This window comes from Bison bison, unplaced genomic scaffold (genome assembly GCF_000754665.1).
Source record: "Bison bison bison isolate TAMUID 2011002044 unplaced genomic scaffold, Bison_UMD1.0 scf7180017864375, whole genome shotgun sequence".
Taxonomy (NCBI): domain Eukaryota; kingdom Metazoa; phylum Chordata; class Mammalia; order Artiodactyla; family Bovidae; genus Bison; species Bison bison.
Genome location: NW_011494947.1, coordinates 5,810,480 through 5,828,556, shown reverse-complemented (window position 1 = coordinate 5,828,556; position 18,077 = coordinate 5,810,480). Strand labels below are relative to the sequence as shown.

The 18,077-nt window shown below is 49.2% G+C and overlaps 1 protein-coding gene across 6 annotated transcripts in view; it reads left to right on the top strand.

Moving 5' to 3' along the window:
- The window catches only part of RALGPS1 (Ral GEF with PH domain and SH3 binding motif 1), a 201,971-nt gene that overhangs the window by 37,670 nt on the left and 146,224 nt on the right, over positions 1-18,077 (top strand). For all 6 annotated transcript variants that reach the window (XM_010856926.1, XM_010856927.1, XM_010856930.1 and 3 more), the window contains exon 5: positions 1,445-1,571. In XM_010856926.1, coding sequence (XP_010855228.1) covers positions 1,445-1,571 — 127 coding nt within the window. The remainder of the gene's footprint in view (positions 1-1,444; positions 1,572-18,077) is intronic.

The window sequence follows — 18,077 nt, the reverse complement described above, 5'->3', positions numbered from 1 at the left end:
TTTGCCTCTCCTCTCTGAAGTCCTTAAGCTGTCACTGCTCAGCTGGGCTGTTGCACAGCTGCATCCTCTGTGACTCCAGAGGCTGAGGATCAAGGAATTAGCCAAGGCAGCCTGAGTTCCCCGATGCACCAGACATGGCCTCAGCCTGGGATTTGCAGACTTGGGTCCCAGGAACCCAAAAGGCCGCTTCAGTTTGAAAGGCTGGCTTCCCCTGATGCTGGGGAGTACTGCTCTCCTTCTCTCTGCTATATGATGAAACTGTTGGCCACTGGCCTACGTTAGTCTAATGGATGTGGCAGGGTGGCTGGTCCTGGTCCTTGCATAGACCATGGGGTCTCAAAACCACACTTCACCAAGGATGCTCCTGGCCTAGGGTCCCTCTCCACTTATGCTCCTGGGCTCAGCCATGGATCTCAGATCCCAGAGGCACTGGCCCTGGAAGCTAAACTTGGGGGTTTCCAACGTCAGCCACATGCTGTGCCAGAGCCAACCCTCTCCACTGACCCTTTCCCATATCCTCTTTTCAAGCCTGCTCTCGGCCTAGATTCCTTTCCTCAAAGCCATTTTATTCAAGGAGCCTCATTGCCATTTTCTGGCACTGGGCCTTGATGTAGAACTTGCGGGATGACCACAGCATCAGGTCTGGAGAACCAGGATTCAGTTTCTATTCCTTTCTTCCAGGAAGCCTCCTTGTGAACACAGAGCCATCCTTTAACTGGTGACCAGCTTTACATACCAGAGATCTCAGTCATAAAAGATCTTACTTCTCTAATCTCTGGGCTGTGGGTATCTGCTTATCCTTTAGTTGCGTAACTAAATCACCCCTTAGATGACAGCATGTAGAAAAAAGGTGTAGCTTATTTTGACTAAAACACTGTAGCCAGTGTAAATAAGACACAGCCATGGACCACAGGGGATCTGGAGGAGATAGCCCTGATTGGAGAGATGGCCTGGCTAGGTGCACAGAATGTGCAGGCAAAGTGGGTGACATTTTGAGGGGGCCTTCAGTAATGGCAGAGATGTTGAGGAGGAGTAAGAAGTTGTGGACCCAGGGAGAGAGACATAATGGGGCTGTGAAATAGCTCTGGGTGACCTTGAGGAATTTGCTTTACTCTCTGAGCTCCTCGTTGTTGTGGGGTCTGTGCACCATGGTGTTGGTCATTATGCAGAGGATTCTAGTCTCGGACAGAACAATGGACTCGGTAGCTCTGGAGGGTTCCTTCTAAGTGTAAGGTTTTATGAAAAATGACCAAGTTGAGCTGTGAAACGTTTCATCTCCACAAGACACAGCTTCTTACAATGCTTAGTTGCACCCAGGATTCCGCAGACCACAGACATACCATTTAGCACGTTTCCTTTTAGTTTTTGTTCACAGTTATCCTTTCTCTTTAGCTTCTTCTAGTTTTTTTGCCTTCTCTCTCATACTCTTTTTTTCTTCCACCAGCTTTTGAATCGAAAAGACAAGACCACCTTTGAGAAACTGGACTACCTGATGTCCAAAGAAGATAATTACAAGCGGACTCGGGAATATATCCGAAGCCTGAAGATGGTTCCCAGTATTCCCTATCTAGGTAGGAGTCTGAATAGGATTATTGTTTTTTTAAGAAACCTACTCAGTGCTAGATGAGATGTTTTTACAGTTTCTAGTTGAGAAAGTTCCACAAAGCAGCATGGGTCATGGATAAAAAGGTGATTGGTAGGCTCTTCAGGTTAGAACAGGCTGTTGGGACTCCCTGAGAATGGGGACTTCCTGAGGAGGGTCCTGGAACAAGGGATATTCTGCTGCTGATACAGATGCCCAGTGAATCCCAAGCCTCCACAGCCTGTAGCTCAGAAGGATCACGAGACTCTTACTGGTCTATCCCCATCCTTCTGAACTGGGGGAGTGTGTCAGTTGCTCAGTCGCATCCGACTCTGCGACCCCATGGATGGGGGCCCCCAGGCTCCTCCATCCATGGGATTTTCCAGGCAAGAATAGTGGAGTGGGTTGCTATTCCCTTTTGCAGGGGATCTTCCTGACCCAGGGGTCCAACCTGGGTCTCCCACATTGTCAGCAGACTCTTTACTGTTCTGAGCCTCTAGGGAAGACTGAACTGGGGGAACTCAGGCCCAAACCCCTGTATTCTGGTTCTCTGGGCATTAATAATATATTATGTAAGATTTGTCTCAATGAAATTATTATAATGATTATTGATTTTACTGATTCAAAAATAATATGTGTTTATTGAAAGGAATTAGGAATAGATAAGAAGATTAGTATCATTTGTTATCTCATCCAGAGATAAACATTATTTGCTTCAAATCTTTTCATTCATTTGGGTGCATATAAAATCTGTATGTTTACTCTATTGTGAACATTTAATGTTATTACCTGCATTTCTATACTGTGACTCAGTCCCACTTGGATTTGTCCAACTGAAATCTGCTCTCTAATAATGACATATAAATTGTCTCTACATTTTTGCTATTAAAATTCTGCAGTGGCCATCCCTGTTGGATAAATTTCCTATGTGTAATTATGATTATTATCTTCTAAGAGATTCCTGAAAGTGTGATTATTGGGTCAAAACTTGATGTGAAATTTTATGCCTTTTCATATATATTTTCAAAACGCTCTCCATAGAGGTTGTAACAATTTATGTTCACATTAGAAGGCAAAGAAATTGCCTATTTTCCGCATGTGCACAAATGCTTTGTGTCTTCATGTGCTTTTTTTCCTTTATCATTCCTTTTTTTCCCTTTGCCAGTTTGACAGGTGAAAAATACTTCTTATAGTTTGGTTTTCACAGTTATGCTAATTTTATGATATAAAATAATACTAAGAACAAGGGAAATTAAGATTTTATGGATATGACCCCTAATATTTTCAGAAATCTAGTGCAAGTTTTTTGAGATAACATTTTTGACAACTTTTAAATGTCCTCTATGAGCATTGTGTATTCAGTTTTTAAATTCCTTTAAAACTAATTTGGAAAATTAAACTTTAGTAGAAAATTGTTCATTTGATCCAAGTTTTAAAAATGATTAGCATAAAGTTTTTCCTCAGTTTGTTTTGACTGAAAAGTTTTGTGTAACCGCTTATACATTTTAACCTCCCGTGTATATGGGGTTATATTTGCTTTGCATTCCTAATAGCGTGCATTTTCATTTTCTCTTTCTTTTTTTTAATTTGCTTTGCCAGAGGTATGTCTGTTGGTCTTTCCTAAGGATTAGACTCTGTGTCTGTGTGTCAGTCCACTGTCTTCCTGCTTTCTAATCTGCTGTATTCCATCAGTCTAGGATGTGCCTTTTCCCTCCGCATTTTTAAACCTCTCAAATTGGGATGCATCTTTCAACTGGTGGTAACAAAGCACTGTGGCGCTGGTTAATTGGCAGCAGTGTTCCTTACGATACATAAAATAATGGTGCATCCTAAATTTGTAATAGATGACATCCTAAATTTGTAATAGATGACATCCTAAATTTGATGAAATATGGAATTTATTCTTTTGTCTCTTACGATTCATCTCTTCTGCTTTCCTTAAAGTTGTTTTGTTATTGTAAACAAATTATTGGCTTATTTGTGTATACATTATTCTTTCCACTTTCATTGGAAAATAGTTACTGGTATACATTTCCCTCTAATTGATGCTTTTGTTGTATCCTACGTGTTTAAATGTATAGTATGCTCACAATAGTCTTAAAAGTGTTCAACAATTATAGTTTCAATTTTTCTTTTATGCAAGTGTTATTTAAGGTAGTGATGTTTTAAATTTCCAAGGGCTTGAGTTTTTTGTTTTTGGTTTTTTTCAAATGGCTTTATTGAGTTGTAATTCATGTGTCATCCATTTAAAGTGTACAACCAATGGTTTTAGAACATTCACAAAGCTCTGCAACCATCTGCAAAATCAATTTTAGAACATCTTTATCACCCCAAAGAGAAACCCCGAACCTGTTTCTAGTCACTCCTTTTCCTCTAGCCACCTCCCTTCCACCCCCTCACCTTCAGCCCTAGACAACTGCTAATGTACTTTCTGGCCTCGTAGATTTGCTTATTTGGGACATTTCATATGAATTGAATTGTACAATGTGGTCTTTTATGACTGGCTTCTTTCCCTGAGTGTTATGTTTTCAAGGTTCATCCATGTTAGAGCATAATCAGTGTTTCATTCCTTCTTATTGCCAAATAGTATTCCACTGAATGGATGCTCCACGTTTTATTCTTTAAAACTTTATTGATTTTATTTCTGGCTGTGCTGGGTCTTTCTTGCCATGTGGGTTTTTCTCTAGCTGCAGAGAACGGAGCTACTCTCTGGTTGCAGTACACGGGCTTCTCACTGCAGCCGCTTTTCTTGTCTCAGAGCATGGACTCTGGAGCACCTGCTCAGTAGTTGTGGCCATGCGCTTAGGTGCTCCGCAGCACGTGGGATCTTCCCAGACCAGGGATCGAACCCGTGTCTCCTGCATTGGCAGGTGGATTCTTTACCACTGAGTCACCAGCGGAGCCCCACCACATTTTATTTATCTGTTCATCATTTGAGGGACGTATGAGTTGTTTCACTTTTGCGTTACTGTGGATAACACCACTATGAAGGGCTTTGCTTTTTAAGAACAGTCTTCTAATTTTTTCAATGTTGGTTTTAGTATATGACCCATATGCTTTTGAGGTTTTTAAAAATATGTTGATATTTATCTTGTGGTTTAATATAAGATCAATTTGTGTAAATGTTTCATGGGTGCTGGAGAAGATGTAATCTCACAAGTTACTCTTATAATTACATTATAACATTCAGATTTTCATTTTTGACAACCTGGTCGATCAGGAACAGAAATATATGTTAGAGTCACTTTACATTTCTAATAGTTTCTGCCTTACTTTATTTTGTATACAGTTGGCCCTCCATACCCCTGGGTTCTGCATTCATGGGTTCAGCCAACCCTGAGCTGAAAATATTTGAAAAAAGAAATCCACAAAGTTCCAAAAAGCAAAGTTTGAATTTGCCATATGCTGGCAACTATTTACATAGCATTTACATCGTATTAAGTATTATAAGTAACCCAGAGATGATTTACAGTATAGGGGAGGGTGTGCGTAGGTTGTATGCAAATTCTATGGCATTTTACATAAGGGACTTGAGCATCCCTGGATTTGAGTATCTGCAGAGGTCCTGGAGCCAATCCCATGTGGATATCAATGACTGAATAGATGTTTTTAACAGTTGCAGATTTGTTATGAAGGGTCCCATACAAAATGATCTTGATTCCATTTGTTATTTGCTTTTATTTCATCGATGTTGATTCTGTGAAATCTGATTTATTTTTCCTTTGCATTCATTTTATAAATCTTTGACTGTATTTTTCATTTTGATATTTTAAGTTGTCTTGTCTTAAGTGTGATCCTTGAAAATCATATTTGTGTGTGCTTGTCTGTGCTTAGTTGCTCAGTCGTGTCCGACACTTTGTGACCACGTGGACTGCAGCCCGCCAGGCTCTTCTGTCCGTGGGATTCTCCAGGCAAGAACACTGGAGTGGGTTGCCATGCCCTCCTCCAGAAATCATATTTAGCTGGGCCCAGTATGAGAGATCTTGCCTTTTAGTAGGGGAGTAAAAGTCTTTCCGTGTGTTTAGACTTAAGCAATGTTATTGAATTATCATTTTTTTCTTTTACACTTTCTTATCCTTTCTTTGTTCTCATCTTATAGCTTGCTGTAAACTTAGTATCCTTCCACCTAGGTGACCATGGGGGTGAATCACCATCTCAGATATGTAGATGGTTGGGCATGCCCAGCTGCCAAGCCCATTCCCGCCTTGCCTGAGGCTGATCGATCTGAAAATGGGTTGGTGGCATTAGGGTGGGGGCAACCCCTGGTTTAACTAGCACAGGTGCTCCAGGGTTAAGGATGGCCTCTTCTCTCTCATAAAATGATCACTAGAATTGCTGTTGATCCCCTGCTTCCTCTGCGCCTGGCACTTGGCTAGGTGCTTTAATGCATCAACTCAGTGAACGCTCACCATGGCCCAGTGAGTAAGCAGGTGCTGAGAGGTTGCCTCGGGTCACATAACAGGAGCACGGCAGAGCCAGGCCTCGGCCCAGATGGCCTGGCTGTCAGCCCTCGGCTCTGACGCTGCCCTCTCCCGACTCCCCACTTCCACTGCTCAGGTCGTTATCCGCCCTTTCAATTGTCACCTGTATGTCCTCTGCTATTTATGACTTGTGGATGGTCTCCATCGGGCACTAGTATGGTGGGATTAATAATACACTTGCGATTAATAATACAGTGGGATTAATACACTTTATACAAGTAGGATAAATTGTCTTGGCACTTTGCTGTGACACTGCTCGTGGACCACAAAGCAGTGCGGTCTTGGGCTTCTGAGGGATCGGTCACTGGACCTCAGCCAAGGGCAGACTGGACCAGTACCGTCTCCCCTTGCTAACCCATGTCCCTTCTCATCAGACTAAGCGTATGCTTCCAGACCCCTCCCCTTCAGATGAGTCCCCTGTTCAGACCGCTGGCCAGATGCCCCTCATGAGTGACCACGTCAGGCCGAAGGACAGGTCCGCTCTTCCAGCGGACACATAGCCTGTGCCCCAGTCCAACGCCACTGAGTTTCTGGACGGCCCCCTCTGCTTGTCCTTGGTCATTGCATCGCAGCTGCCTTCCTGGCAGGTCCTCCCTGAGAGGTTCCGTGTGGGCCTCTGTTCTCCTGGAAGACCCTCCTGCTGGCCCCCGAGTGAGTCCCGCTCCATGGCCTGCTCCTGCCCCTTCAGCCCCACGAGGCCCTCCCTCCCCTCTTAAGCCAGCTGGGCTGCGCTTCTCATCCTTGCACCAGAACGACTCCTGACACGTACACGTCAGATGGAAAGAACAGGAGGCGGATCCACCGTGCTTTCCGTCCTCAGGACGCTGTGTGAGGGTTTACGATGGGGTGTGGGGGTGCACGATTTCATTAAAAAGGATGAAACGAGACCCCATCCTGAGGGCAGCCGGGGCCTCGCTGCCCTCTGTGGCTGTGGAGAGGCCCTGCCCAAATGGAGGTTGTGGTTGTAGTACTAGATTCCTCTTGAAAACCCAGCTTGTCCTAGGGATGGATTTGTTTATCAAAAGAGGAAAAGTTACATAATTCCTGGAAAGTACAATATAGGAAAAAATGTCTGAAACCATTTCTTTTTCCCCTGGCAACATCCTCACTGTAGGTCTTTCCCTGGGGGAGAGGGAGTTATTCTTTGGGAGGAACTTGAGGTCAGTCCTTGATATTTCCAGCTGCTGTGTTCGTTTAGTTCCTGCTTGAGACCTCGAATGCTGCTTCAGTGGTTATTCGCCTCTGATAGCAAGTATGGGTTTTCCTTTGGTAACGATTCTTTTAAACCGCTGTGGAAGGTTCAACACCGCCTGGTTTCCAGGGACCGACCGTTCCCACCCGTGTCGCTTACTCCATGTAAAGATCGCCTCATGTAGTGCTAGCCGTTGTTATTAACCGTGTGGGTGTGTGTTCCAGCTCCTTTCGATGCAAATTTTAGAGCCAGTTGGCTGCACTTTGGTGCACTGTTTCTCGTGAAACATAATTTAAAAAACACGGAGGGAAAAACTTACTGCATTTTAAAAATAAGACTCTCTTTGTCTCAAAAAGTTTATTCCCGTTTACTTCAGAGTGCAAAAACAGTGGTGGGAAATAGTCGAGTCAGTTATTTGTAGCTTAATTTTATCTGATAGCAACTCCTTGTAAATACCCAGTTTGGGTCAAAATAATAACAGAAGCAGGCTGTGAGCTGTGAAGAGTAGCTAACAGCATTTGTTTCTAAGCAGCCTTTATTGACTTACAGGGTGTTTGGTTTTTAGTACCTATAATTCCCTCCAGGAAATAGCTAAATCAAATTAGGAATGTAATGGATTTTAAAAGGGTTAGAGCCTGATTCTAAAAGTAACTATAGGCAATGTGGAAAATGGTGATCTCTCTCAAGGAACAAAAACTAGGCATCCTGACAGTTCTGAATAGTAAAGAGAACATTTAGATTCTTGGTAAATTTACCCAAACTTCTAATATGTGAAGTACATTTCTAGAATCTAAGCTGTTCCTTCAAATAAGCAAACCCTTCCATTTTTTTAAAAAAAGTAAGGCTTTATTTTCAGATAGAGACTCTGAAGTTTAAAATAAAGGCAAGTTGTTTCCAGATTCAGAGTATAAAGTTAACAGACCTAAACTGAGGGATATCTAAAGGACTTTGGAAAAGAAGTCGTTATCGGCCAAAAAGAAGGATTTAATCCCGATGCCCCAAAGCCCCCAGAACAGGTGGCAAGAGAGGGGCTCCCGCTTTGGGCCTGAGGGCAGCACACACCAAGCCCTTTGCAGAGTGGGTGTCGGACTCTGGTTCTGCTCCCGTGGAGCTCATGGCCCAGCTCTGATCACTGGCAGCGCACTCTAGAAACCAAATGAGCTGAGCACCGTGGCGGGAAAGGCAGAGGAGCAAATAAAGGGGGCCTGTCCCAAGCTGGGGGCCGGAAGCCCTAAAAGATAAGTGAGCTGGGTGAGGAGGTGGGATGTGAGCATCCCAGACAAAGAAAACAGCTTGTGCAAGAGCCTCAAAGTAGGGGAAAATGACGTTTGTTGGAAAAACTGGCTGGAGAGTAGTGAATGCTGGGGGCACAGGGCAGGAGGGTCGTGAGAAGCAGCTGGAGTGAGAGGGAGGTGAGGTCTCTTAGGGCCTAGACACTGAGAGTGGGAGGCTCAGGGTCCAACCCCCACGAGCAGTGGAGGATCAGGAGGGTTTAAGAGTACGGGCGTGCCTGGCTTGGGCTTGCCTGGAACATGGGTCTCCTGGCTGACAGCAGATGCCCGGCTTAGAGAAAGTCAAGCTGTAAGGGGAAGGCCGGGCTGGTGACCATGCAGAAGCCTGTGGCACATCACTGTATTTCAGAAACTGTTGGAGGTGGGAGAGGGAAAGCCCTTTTGAAAGCAGCTCATTTTTGAGCAAAACCTTGGAAAGACCTAAAACAGACTTCGGTGAGCATGTCTGCCTGATGGAGATGCATCATCAGGATGAGGGAGATGGTGTCTCCCTGTACCTGGGCTTTGGGGATGAAGATGTGTGTGCATTCGAGCAGAGACGAAAGGGCACGGACATAACGCTGTCTTGATTGTTCCTCCACAAGGCAGGAGGGCTTGAGCTGAAGGATGCCAGCAGAGCTTCTGCTTCCTCCTTGGTGGGGGCCCCCGCCACACCAGGACCAAAGTTGGGTGGTTCCCAAGTCAGGGTGACCACAGTGTTATCCAGCTGTCCCCAGGCTTGTCAGCATTAAGGGCAATCCTTTCCTTTAATGCCCAATTGAAAAAATTCCATTCCACATGCAGGAAATCCAGTCTTTTTTCCCTTCAGTTTCCCCACCCCACGTGTTTGCAAGAATCCCCAAGGAATACTCATTTGTTCCACAGATCCATCCTGGTCGTTCCTGGAGCCTCAGCCTGCTGCCTGGCCGCAAACCTCTGATCCCTCCCTCCAGTCATCTCCTGCTTTCCTACCCTGTCTCTCCAGCTGAACCCGTGTGGAGCCAGGCTCCTCCTTCCTTAGCCGGGGAAGCACAGCTTGGGGCTGGCTAAGGGATGTCGAGGCCACAGAGAAAAGCCTGCGTTCTAGAAAGCCTGCTCCTGGAGCCCAGGGCCATGCTCCTTGCCTTCTCTACCCGATAGCTGCAAGCTGCAGGCCCTGACCTGCTGCCCTCCCTCCTGAGCCCGGAGAGCCTTAGATCAGGTCTCTTCTTCCCCCAGATCAAGGCATCCACCCCCTCAGTGGCCCAGCAGGCAGGCGAAAGCTGTGTGCTTCTCAGTCAGCAGAGTCACACAAAGACACAACGCATCTGCACAGAAGGAATCCTTTCCCATTATTTTGTCTAGTCCTCAGCTGCATATGATCTCAGACCTCTCCCTTCCAGACAGGATTTTGCCTTTACTTTTGCAATCTCAGGATTTGTTACCTGAAAATCCACCATTTATCTGGGACTTCACAGTCCTGCTCAGTTTTTACAAAAAGCTATTGGATGCGGCTTCCTTGGTGGCTCAGTGATAAAAAAAAAAATCCACCTGCCAATGCAGGAGACATGGGGTCAGTCCCTGATCCAGGAAGATCCCACATGCGGAGGGGCAACTAAGCCCATGCACCATGATGACTGAAGCCTGCGCACCGAGAGCCTGTGCTCAACAACGAGAAGCCACCTCAATGAGAAGTCCACGCACTGCAACTGGAGAGTAGCCCTCCGCTCGCCACAACTAGAGAAAAGCCCGAGCACAGCAACGAAGACCCAGTGCAGCCGAAAATAAAGAAATTAATTAAAACTTTTTAAAAAGCCAGTGGATGTTTTTAAAACCCCCATTTTGCAAATGAAGGAATCCCTACAATTTCACTTATGACCTACCAAAGTCGTATGCCAGCTGGATACCAAGTTTAACTCAAGACTTCTTGTTCACGGCTGGGGTTCCACCCACCTTAACTTATGCATCCTCTGTTTATCATCTCTGTCTCCATGGAGAGAAACAATGTGGGAGGAAAACACGCTGGAGGGGAGGTTTGTTTCTTCCATGCTCTGTGGCCCAGAGCTGAGCACCTTGTCACACTGGTCCCTTCTGGGGCACAGGAAGGACTTGCAGTCAGGTTTTCTCTGGGTCAAGCAGTTTTGTGTGATCCCCAGAAGGCCGTGAGAGCATGAGGCCATTTTTGTGCCAGCAAAGGTGTGTTTTCCTAGCAGGAATCGGTTAGAGTCATCAGGATGACTGCTCTCCTTTGACCTTTAGTCTTTGAGTGTCTAATTAGAAGCTGACAGTAATAATAATGAAGACTAGAGCACACGTTTTCCACCATGTGGCAGGTGTTGCACCAAACATTTTACACACATTGTTTCATTTAATCTTCCCAACTCCTCTTCCTTTCAGGGAGGCACTTTTTTTTTTTTTTTTTAACTTATTTACAGCTGCACAAGCTGAGAAAAACTCACTAAACTTTCACCACTTACTAGTGCCGCTTTCTAATGGTGAGACCAGTTCTCAAACCTCGGTCTGACCCCAGTGCCTGGTAACCTCAGAAGATGCTGAATGTTCCCACTAACAGCCCTTTACCCTCTGGGGAAACCAGAGAGTGGGTGGAAAAGAGGAATGTTGCCAGGACCCTCCTATGTGGTACGGGGGGCTCAAGATGGGAGATGGAGGGCCCTGCCAGGGTCAGCCAGCCCTGAAGAGGTGAAGGGTTAGGGATGCAGAAAAGGCTAGAGTTTCTCCAGCCTCAGGACTCACCTGGGGCCGTTGGGGTGTCTCTTTTGGAGGGAAAGTAGCCCTGAGAATCTGAGAGATTTCACGTGGTGGACAGCTTCTAAGACAGCGCCCTGTGATTCCTTCTGTAGCCCCTCCCCTGGAGCACGGCGGGACACACTGACTTGCTACCAGCAAGTTGAGTGTGACGGAAGTAACGGGACATCTCTCCAGGCTTCGGTTATTAAAGGACTGTTTCTCTGGGGGGTGTTGCTGTCTTCTTCCTCCCTCTTGGTGCACACATCCATGGGGAATCCAGCTGCTCAATATTTGGCAGTCCTGTGGAGAGGCCAGTGGCGAGGGTTTGAGGCCTGCCAGGAGGCACGTGAGTGAGTTCAGAAGCACATCCCGCCCAAGCGGAGCCTCCAGAGGAGACGCAGCCCCGGCCGACAGCTTTACTACAGTCCCACGGGACACGGCCAGAGACACACCCAGCTGAGACACACCCAAACACCTGACCCACAGAACTGCAAGATGGCAAATACTCATTATTGTAGCTGCTAACTGGCGTGGGGGGCGGTGATGCGTTGCACAGCGATGGATAACCAGTGCACGGCCCCACCTGTGTCACTGCCTCCCGTGTGTTGCTTTGTGGTTTCCTCATCTGTGCTGGACCAAAACGAGCTGCAAAACTCAACACACAAATGACTGTCAGGGTCTCAGTGTTGAAAAAAACAGACTTGAACTGCCTGAAGTGTACTCATTCATCCATTGCACACATATTTTGTATGGACCCGCCATGGGAATTCAAGAGATGCTGCAGAAACAGAGGGCAAAACAGTGTCCTCAAGGTGCCCACGGACTTGCCGCAGGAGACACAGCAGGCCCCGGGACTGCATTAGGAGCAGGTTACAGTCAGGGCCAGAGAGAGACAGAGAGGCAAGTTCTAACTGCAGGAATCAGGAAATGCTGAGCTACCCCACAGGGCGGCCTACATGATGGTGGAGCGAGCCAGCAATTCCTGTATGTATTTTGGGTTTGCTGTATCAACGGAAGTCCAGAGCTGAGACCTGCTCCTTTGTGGAGGTAGGGCCGACCCAGAAAAAGGACGTGATTGCTGTTGACAATCTCCCAAACAGAGCAGATGCCTCAGGCTGAACTCCAGACTATGGAAAGCAGGCTTTAGGGAGGGAAAGACTCCTTTTCTCCCTCTCTCTGGTCTTTAGTCTCTGGGGTCTGGGCTTCTAGTGGTGAAGATGGAGGTGTGTACCCTTGGGCTGTGGGTGTTGAGCTGATGTCTGCAACAAGGGACTAGTGCAGGGGCAAAGAGGAAGGAATTACTTCCTACCTGCTCTTGACTGTTTATGGAGAGGACTCTGTGAACCCATAAATTCAGGGCAAGCCACTGATCCTCAGAGTCCTTAGATGTATGCTATTTTCTGTTTACTTTTTGGAGACAGTATATCAGAGTAGTTAAGAGCCAGGGGCCTGCTGGCCAGCCACTTTCTTTTAGGTCCTGACTCCACCACTCATTAGCTGAATAATCTTGGAAATGTTACTTGCTTCCCCTCTGCCTCCCTCCATGGTCTTTAAAATGTGAATAATCACAGGATTTACCTCATGGGGTTGTTGGGAAGGGAAAATTGTTGCATGCAGCGAACCCCAGATAATCTTCTACACGGAGTAAACAGTAATTGTTTGCTGTAAAATATTTACCATTAAAAAAAAAAACTCAATAAGAAAAAAGACTGTCAGATGGCTCTCTGGGACAAGCAGGAAGTTCTGGGTCCCTCTCAGAAGCTATTTTTGAGAGGAGGAAATCCTCTAGGGCAGAGGTGGTGAATTCCAGCTGCTCTATGAGCAAGAAGGGTGCCTGAGGACAAGCTGATGAGGCCCGAAAGGTCCCAGGAAGTTATCCTCAGAAAGGCCTAGAGTAAGGCATCCAGGTCTTCAGTGTCCCACGAGTGCCTGTTCAGGGCTGGAGTGCTGGGGGGCAGTGGGGGCGAGAGCTCCACTTCGTGCGGCCAGGAAGGCTGTGCCCAGTGGTGCCATTCTGCTCTCACTGATCGTTTCCATTTGTTGCTGTTGTTCAGTCGCTAGGTCGTGTCTGACTCTTTTGTGACCCCCCCTGGACTGTAGCCCGCCAGGCTCCTCTGTCCATGGGATTTCCGAGTCAAGGGTACTGGAGTAGGTTGCCATTTCTTTCTCCAGGGGATCTTCCTGACCCAGGGATCCAACTCTCGTCTCTTGCATCTCCTGCATTGGCAGGTGGATTCTTTACCACTGAGCCACTTGGGAAGCCCACTGATCCTTTTACAAACTCTTAAAATGACAGAAGTAACACATTGTTTGTTGTAAAACTTATTTACCTTAGAAAGTCTCTGCTTTGCAGAGGCGGCCAGTGCTGACAGGTGGGTGTGTCCTTCTGGGCACTTGAATCCACACATACAAGTATCTGGGCACGTGGGGGTGTGCGAAGAGTCTTGCCCTTTTTAACCAAACTGGGGACATTTGGGTGAACAGCCTGTTTTGCACCTTACTTTTTGTTCCCCTTGCAGGGCAGTGGGTATTGTTCAGTGGCAGCAATCGCCTGACTCCTGCGTTCCTCCCCGTGGCTCCGTGGCACCCATGGCCACGTGGTGGCCTGTCAGACTGGGGCCTGGACATGAGTCGATTTGTTTGGCCCCAGTTGATAAACACTTAGGTCGTTTATACTTTTCCCCCTGGATGGATGCTGCGGCAGAGAACGCCTTTGTGCGTGTGTCTTTGCTCACCTGCCAGGGCATTTCTGAAACACTGTGAGCGGAGGTGGGACTGCTGGGTGAAGACCACGAGTGGTGCTGGTGAGGACCACTCCGGGTTGCACTGAGCTCCCACCAGCCGTGCCCGCCCGCCTGTCTTCCCCACTCCCAGCAGCGCCGGCCTTTACCTACCAGTGACTGACGATGAAATGACAGGGGAAGGAGGGCCTGTAGTTTGAATACATATTTCTCCACCCACAAGTTCTTTGTGCAGATAAGCTCTGCTTCCTGCTTCAAGGCTGTGGTCCCTGGGCCTGGGCTAGGCAGCCAGGCCGTCCGGCCTCCCACCCGGCTGTCCCTGCTTCCTGCCTCTCGCCCTGAATGTCCTTCCTTAGTCCCCCTCCCCGCATCCCCAGCACAGCTCTGCGCTGCCCTTTGGAGAGGCACTGACAGATGTCCACACCCGGCACACTCTCCTCGGCCTGGGTCGGCTTCCCCAGCTCCAAGGAAGCTGTGTAATTCTTCTAATTCTCCCACTCTCTGAGGTGACTGGGGTGTGGGCCTATGTCTAAACACAGCTCCAGAGGCAATTCTAATTCCATTCCCTCTTAGCTGCTCCCTCTGGACTCCTTAGCCACTTGGGAGGGGCTCTGCTATGGGTCAGGGCCAGTGTGGCCAGTTCAGCCTTGCCCAGGGAGCTGTCTTCCTCAAGTGAGACGTCCCTCAGCTCCAGGAGGGCACACGTACCACCTCAGGCGGAAGGGGTCACCCCTGACCAGCCCGTGGAGACAGATGTATCATGACCATTGGCAAGCGGGGGAGGTGCTGCTTGTGGAAGTGCTTGGGGAAGGCTGCACAGATGGGAGGGATTATCTGTGTCTGGGCTCCCATGTGTGGGTGAGCTGGCCTGGGATGCCCCAGGTCAGGAGAAATGGGAGTACCGGAGTGCCCCAGGAATAGTAGATACCAAGACATGTGTTCACAAGTGGCAGAATCCCAGACTGGGGCTGATTCCGGCCTCACTGTGAGATCTGAGAGACTAGCCAAGCAAGCCCGGGTCCTGAAGCTGTGGAGATGGGAGACAAGCCAGCACAGTGGGGACCCAGTTACCAGATGGTGCAGACCAAGGCTTGGATGAGATGGAATTGGTGCACGAGGTGATGGCCGGACCAGCCACAAGCAGGACACTCCCCGTGCCAAAGGGTGAGGCTTAGTCCATAGATTGTCTGACAAGAGAAAAGGAGAAAGGCAGGGCCAGCCCCGTGAGTCCTGGCAAAGGACTGGAAGCCCCAGGAAGCTGAGCAATGTCCTCCATCACTGCCCTTACTCTTCTCTGCCGTCAGCATGGGGCTAAATTGGGCAAACAGCCCTAGCCTGACTTCCTGACGCCTGGGGCCCTACCGTCCATCCGGCTGCTTCTGCACAGGCAGGCTGGCCGGCCATCTCACACATCTGCTTCTGTGGGCAGCGGACTTCATGCCTCATGATCCTCAGACATACAGGGACGCGATGATGGAGTGAGGGAGGAGCCTTAGTGGTTTCATTTCATCTTTGGGGACCGAGATCTAATCCTCCCAGAAGCAGGAGCTCAAAAATCAGACAAGCTCAAGCTCAAACCCTGAGTGTCCCAGGCTACATGTTCTCAGGCCAGTCACCTAGGGCCCATAAGCCTCAAGTTCTGTTATGTCGAAGGGAGGCTAATTGTAGAACCCACCTCACAGGGTGGTTGTGAAGGTTTAGAGAGGTGCACATGGTGCCTGGCGCATGGAAAGCACCCGCCCACAGGTGGTGGGTGGCATGAGTGTTATCTAGAGGAAATAATACCTGGAAGAGCCCAGCAGTAGGGGACTCATGGCCTCCTGTATCCATGGAGGCTGTTGAGAAACTCTGCGTATCCAGGAAGGGCAGGAAGAGCCCCATCTGGGCACAGCTGTGTGTCATGCTTAGTGACACAGCTGAGCCTGGGAGGGCAAGCGTCCGCAGGGGAGGAGCTGGTAGGACACGATGTAACGAGTAATGGACAGAATCCATCTAGCTGGCAAAGTGCGGTCTCCAACCACAGCTGGAGTATCGCCTGGACACCCTCTCGGGTACAGCGCCAGCTTTGACCTCTCCTCCCATGGGACCGTGGGAACTTCCCCTACTCCTTCCACTGCCTTGAGCACCAGCAGCCGTGTGCCTTCCACGCAGCTCTGCTTTGGAGCCCAGTCCATAGAAGTGAGGTGGACGACCAGCTGGAACGGACCAGTCAGGTCCCCTGGCTGGGAGCTAGTCGGGGAGGAGAGGGCTTTCAGGTCTTTGCTGGCACTCAGTTGGGGAGGACACATGAGCTCAGAAATTCCGTGCTGGGAAAAGCAGATCCTCTCAATGAGAAACAGAGACCCTTCAGGCAAGGGGAAGGGGAAGGAAAGGGAGAGAGGCCGAGAGGCGGCCGCCTGGCCTCTTAGAAGGCCTTCCAGGCAGTTTCTGGTTCCTGGCCCTCGTGAAGCCCAGCTGCGTCCCTGCTCATGGACTCCGGGAGATACCTCGTGTCCTTATGTAACCAGCTTATTAAAGGAGCTGGACTCAATCAGGTGTAAGAAGAAACCGACTTTATTTTTCCCCAGTGTCCTTTCCAGCCTGCTCTGTGGATTAGCTCTTTTCCCAGTCAACCCAGGGAACGCAGCAGGCCCCGAAGTCTCTCTGCTGTTAACAGTCACGTCCCTGCAGACCGTCCAGGGTAGAGCTCAGAAGCCTGGGCTCCCACAGCCTGGCCAGACAGGAGGCCTGGGGTGGGGAGGCACACGCTCAGTCCACCAGAGCCCACCTCCCCCCGGGCCACTGAGCTTTGTGGCCCTCGGGGTGGGAACAGACGTGACAGACGAGGGGGAGGCAAGGGCCCATCTGATGTGGCCCCTGAGGTTGGAACCAGAGCTGGCGCCCTGTGCGCGTGCCCATTGCCAGCACGCACGCTCTGTCTTTTCTTCACTTTGCTTTCCTTTCTCCCTCTTTGCTGCTGCTTCTTCAGAATTTCCATCCTGGGCACCTCTGACTCAGCTCCCTTTGTGGGAGTAGTGCCCTTCCTTGGCCCCTGGGCCTCCAGCACTGCCCCCTCCCCTCCATGCAGGCAGCCCCCTGGTTCCTAGGACCCATGTCCGGGCCTCCCTACCCCCCACTGTGGTCCTGCCCTTGGCTCGCAGTGCAGTACCGCTTCTCATTGCTTCCCGCCCCGGCCTGCAGACTTGAGACATGAGTCAGATGGTAGCGCTGACGCTCACCCACGCCAGGCTCCTGGAATGGTCCCTGGAAGCTCCTCTCACTAGACTTGAGTAGGGTGGGTGGGGAGCACCCACCCTCCCTGTGGTGGTGGGGAGCATAGCATGGAGACAACTCATCCTCTCCCCCTCGCCCACCCCGACTCCTTGGGATGCACTTTCTGAGCCTCCCACATAGCCCACAGATGGGCAGTCAGCTGATGCTGCAGAACCATTGTGGAGCCACCCCCTCACAGGGATGGTCCTGCACCTTGCTCCAGAATGTGGGAATCTTTGGCAGCTATTATTTTGTCCTTAGCCTTTCGAGCCTCAGGTAAAACTGAGGCAGAAAAAGTGGCTGTTTAACATTTTGTTACACTTAAAAAATGTTCCCTTTTCTGTTTAAGCCAGCTCTCTAGCTTTCCCTTACTGCAACTGAGAGTCTTTCCCAGACCATGTACAACGGATGAGGTGCTCCTGGGAGATCAGGGGACCCTTGAGTCCCCACAAAGCACCTGTGGATTATGAGTGTCGTGGATTCCTGCCCCATGTTTGCAGCAGTTCAAAGGTTTCTGTTTTCAGTCTTGGCTCAGATCTGCTTGGTTCGGGGGAGGGGTGCCATTCAGCATCACTCTGTCTTCCCGCCATGTTCCCCGCAGGAGTCCAGGAGGCAGGTGCCCTCCATCCACCAGCGTTTCACTGACTTCCTCCTGGGTCTGTCTGTGGATCCGCTCACCATGGAGCCCTTAGCAGCAGGAGGAGCCCTGTGACTGTCCCCTTACAAGTCCCTGGGCGGGATGGGGGAGGAAGAGGGGTGTGGATGTGGGTTTGGTTGGGCCGAGTGCTGATGGGCTGCAAGCTGGCCAGGGAGCAACTCCGGGGGCACCAG